The sequence below is a fragment of the Xiphias gladius genome, unplaced genomic scaffold, assembly GCF_016859285.1.
Source record: "Xiphias gladius isolate SHS-SW01 ecotype Sanya breed wild unplaced genomic scaffold, ASM1685928v1 HiC_scaffold_595, whole genome shotgun sequence".
Taxonomy (NCBI): domain Eukaryota; kingdom Metazoa; phylum Chordata; class Actinopteri; order Istiophoriformes; family Xiphiidae; genus Xiphias; species Xiphias gladius.
Window position 1 is genome coordinate 1 of NW_024402294.1, and position 3,505 is coordinate 3,505.

General features: G+C 45.2%; 1 protein-coding gene across 2 annotated transcripts; it reads left to right on the forward strand.

The window, feature by feature from the left end:
* Positions 1-6: 6 nt before the first annotated feature.
* On the forward strand, positions 7-2,933 carry LOC120787760 (putative uncharacterized protein BRD3OS). 2 transcript variants are annotated; one of them, XM_040123347.1, is made up of 2 exons: positions 7-335; positions 1,066-2,933. In XM_040123347.1, exon 2 carries the CDS (start codon positions 1,207-1,209, stop codon positions 1,525-1,527), a length of 321 nt encoding a protein of 106 aa, XP_039979281.1. In that variant the 5' UTR covers positions 7-335; positions 1,066-1,206; the 3' UTR covers positions 1,528-2,933. The 2 variants fall into 2 exon arrangements, with proteins under 2 accessions (XP_039979281.1, XP_039979282.1); XM_040123348.1 differs by lacking the exon at positions 7-335 and adding an exon at positions 343-720.
* The last annotated feature ends 572 nt before the right edge of the window (positions 2,934-3,505 follow it).

Here is a 3,505-nt window from a genome sequence, read left to right on the forward strand (position 1 = left end):
TGTATTCTGACGTTTTAACGTTGAATTTGACGTCATCCGCAGCGTTCAGCAACGTAATGGATCAGTTCAACGTGTGTCTGTGAGCAGCTAACAGAGCTAACAGCAGGATAATCCGTTAGCCTTCAGAGTTAAATCCAGCAGTTTGACCGGTTAGCTACGGGCGGCTAACGGCCGTTGGCTCGGAAACTCTCCGCTAATTCGACAGAGCGATTAAAACGATGTTGAATCTACGGGAGCCGGCGGGGACCCGAACTGTCTCGTCCTAAGTTTCCGTGACACTGGACTACATTTCTACAGAGAACAGGGAGTTGAACCGGGTCACAGGCCACATACAGGTCGGTTTTAGCTCCTGCGGATAAATAAGGGTGAAACGGTGATAAACGCGAACTGAGGCGGGAGGTTTCAGCAGCTTTTTCCCATATTCCGAGGAAAACAAAGAGGTTCACCTTCAGAAATCCTCGGTGGAGCCGAGACAGCTGCGGATTAGGGGAGGATTTAGTCAGTCACACTGTTGGAGACAGACTCCCTGATGAATTACAAGTGTCCACAACCTGGCAACCCAGGAGTCGCTCTTATTAGCCTCCTGTAACTGATCTATGAAGCACTGACGAATCAGTAACTACAGCGGATGGAGGTTTTGTCATTTCCTTGATCCAGTCAGCGTCTGGTCTGACTGAGGCTTTTATGTTTCACCTCTTTGCCCCGGAAGCACCGTGAGGGGTAAAGTGATTTTTACAGTCATCTGACGTGAGAGGACTCTCATCAGCAACTTGACAGCTTCCCCCATATGACTAGTGTTAATATTATTATTAGGAAACTGATGTAATGTTCTGTGAGTGTCAATGAGAAAATCTTACATTTATCCCAGTCAGACATGAGACAACAAGGTGCAGGTCTGAGGGGGTTTGTCAGACTTGTCAGAATCAGGATAGGCCTGCTCAAAGAAGCGTAGACGGAAACGAACATCTGTATCTGACAGTGTGTTTTCCCTTCTCACTGCTGCCTCTCACAGAGTCCGTACAAATGGATCCAGTTTAAGCTCTCTGACCCGTTGTGTTCCTTCAGGTTCTGCTGAAGAATCAGACAACCAGCTGGACTCGTCAGGTGCATGAACATGACTGGGGAAGATCTGGACCTGAGCTGGTCCAGACTGGGCTGGGACGTCTCCCTCTTCACCAGCGCGGCTTACGGAACACTGACACCGACATGTCGGACCGTGATCCACCTGCTGTAGAGGAGCAGATGACCGCAGAGGAACCTGGTCCTGACCTCTCCGGTCCTCCTGGTCGTCTTCCCCTGGCAGAGAAGGCCCTGTCAGAGTCTTACGCTTGGCTGCGGTACCGGGACACGTCCCTGCTGATCTGGCAGCAGCAGCAGCAGGAGCTGCAGGCGGCGCCCCCCTCCACCTACCTGAACCGCAGCCAGTCGGCCTGGTACAGCAGCTACGGGAACCAGGCCGTGCTGGTCCGGGACAAGAGGGGCCTGGAGGACGCTGAGGGACGGTCCAGGATCTGCAGCGTCATGTAAAGACGAAACCTGGACCCGAACAGCTCCTCAGTTCGGATTTATGAATCCAAACATCCAGACTCTTCAGACCCCTGCAGTATAATTCACGGCTCATCAATATTTTTACAGTGATTTCATCCAAAATCTGGATAAAATCAGTTTCTCTGTCACAGCTGAAGATGCATTGGTTCAACACTCGCATCCTTTATTTTAAAAATCGGTTTCCAACTTTTCGTCCTCCATGAAAACGAAAACCTTCAAGATACAGACTTTTTACTTCTAACAATTTAAACCTCTGCTTCAGGTATAAATACTATTTAATAATTAAGATCTTTTTAGACACGATAAATGAAACTGGACAAATAATGTACAAAGGTTTCAGTTGACAGCAGATTATTCTGAACTAAAACTAAACTTTTACCCTGATTTACTTTATAGAAACTTGAAAAGTTTTCACCCTGGGAAATATCGGCCAATTATCAGATGAGTGGTTTTAAAAAGCAAAAGCTGTCGATGCAAAATGGCCCCCATCAGTGTTACAGCTGGTCCAGGTGGAGCCAGCTTCAATTACTTTACACTCCTGGGCCATTTAATTCAATGTACAATATATATAATACACAATCTTTCCTTTTTATACTCTAATTCCAAAAAAAAAAAAACCCTGCACAGTAACTGCAGCTTTCAAATAAGCGTATTGCAGTCTAAAGTAACTTTACCTCTGAAATGTAGTGAAGCACAGTACTTGAGTAAATGTAGTTGGTTACTTTCCGCGGCTGTAAATCTGTTCAAACACTGATTGGCTGAGACTTGTTTTTGGTGAAGGTTAAAGTTACATCTCCAGAGAATGAGTGTAAGTCAATGAAGTGAAATCAAACATGAGTGTGTGTGAGAATGAGAGTCGAGTCGGTATCAGTTTATGTGTTTATTTATGAAAACAAAGGAACTCAGAAAATAAGGATCCCATATCAGTAATTACATCAAATAATTCACTTGTTGGTTTTTCGTCGGTTCGTCCTCTCTCTGTCTCTGTCTCTGTCTCTGTCTCTACTCTATCGAGCGGAGTTCGATCTAAACCTCAGACAGCTACTATACAGCTACTATACAGTGCTCAAACATACGGAAGAAAGAACGTACGGCCGGAGTGCATGCAATACATAAAATCACTTTTTTCCTTTTTCTTATTAAAATACAAAAATTAACTATTAGCATCAAAGCTCGACCATCAACTTAAAACAAACAGAGGAGGGTTACTATGGCAACGAGCTGTCCAACTGTCTGTCTGTCACACCGGGGGGGAATGTGTGTATTGATCGTTTTCGGCCGATTGGTTATTAATTGGTCTATAAAATGTCAAAAATTAAACGGCACGTCTGTTTTGGTTTTCAATGTGTTTCTTCAGTCTTACATTAGTTTCAAAAAGCACAACCTAATCGCCGCGGTTCGTTTCGACATGGCTGAAATCCCACGCTTAAATCACCTGGCAACAACTAAACCACCCTCATGACAAGTGAGCAACTCCACACGCTGGGGAAGGCCATGAAATTTGGTCAAAAGCTTCGGAAACCAGACTTTCTGCCAGATAAACCGATTCGGTTTGAAATGATATGAAACAGAAAATGCTCCGATTTTCTCGGCGTTTAAAATGACTGAAAACTGTTAGAGTTGTCAGATTATTTCCTATCAAATCAATCAAACCATTAATCAGACAATCAGGGTCAAATATTTGAAACCCTCGCCAGCTCCACCAATCAGGTGCGTCCGGTTACTGGCAGGTGAGATGTGAAGATGTCAGTCTGCTTCAAACACTGACCATCTGAAACGGAGAGAAGTTTTCTTTTCATTAGTACGATTAAAGGCGTCAAGAGGACAAAGACGCGTACGGAGGCTGGCGTTTGATTTCCACTTCTCCACATCCACACCACGTCCCCACGAGTCGGCTGCCTCTGTCCCTGTCCCTGTCCCTGTCCCTGTCTCTGTCTCTGTCTCTGTCTCTGTCTCT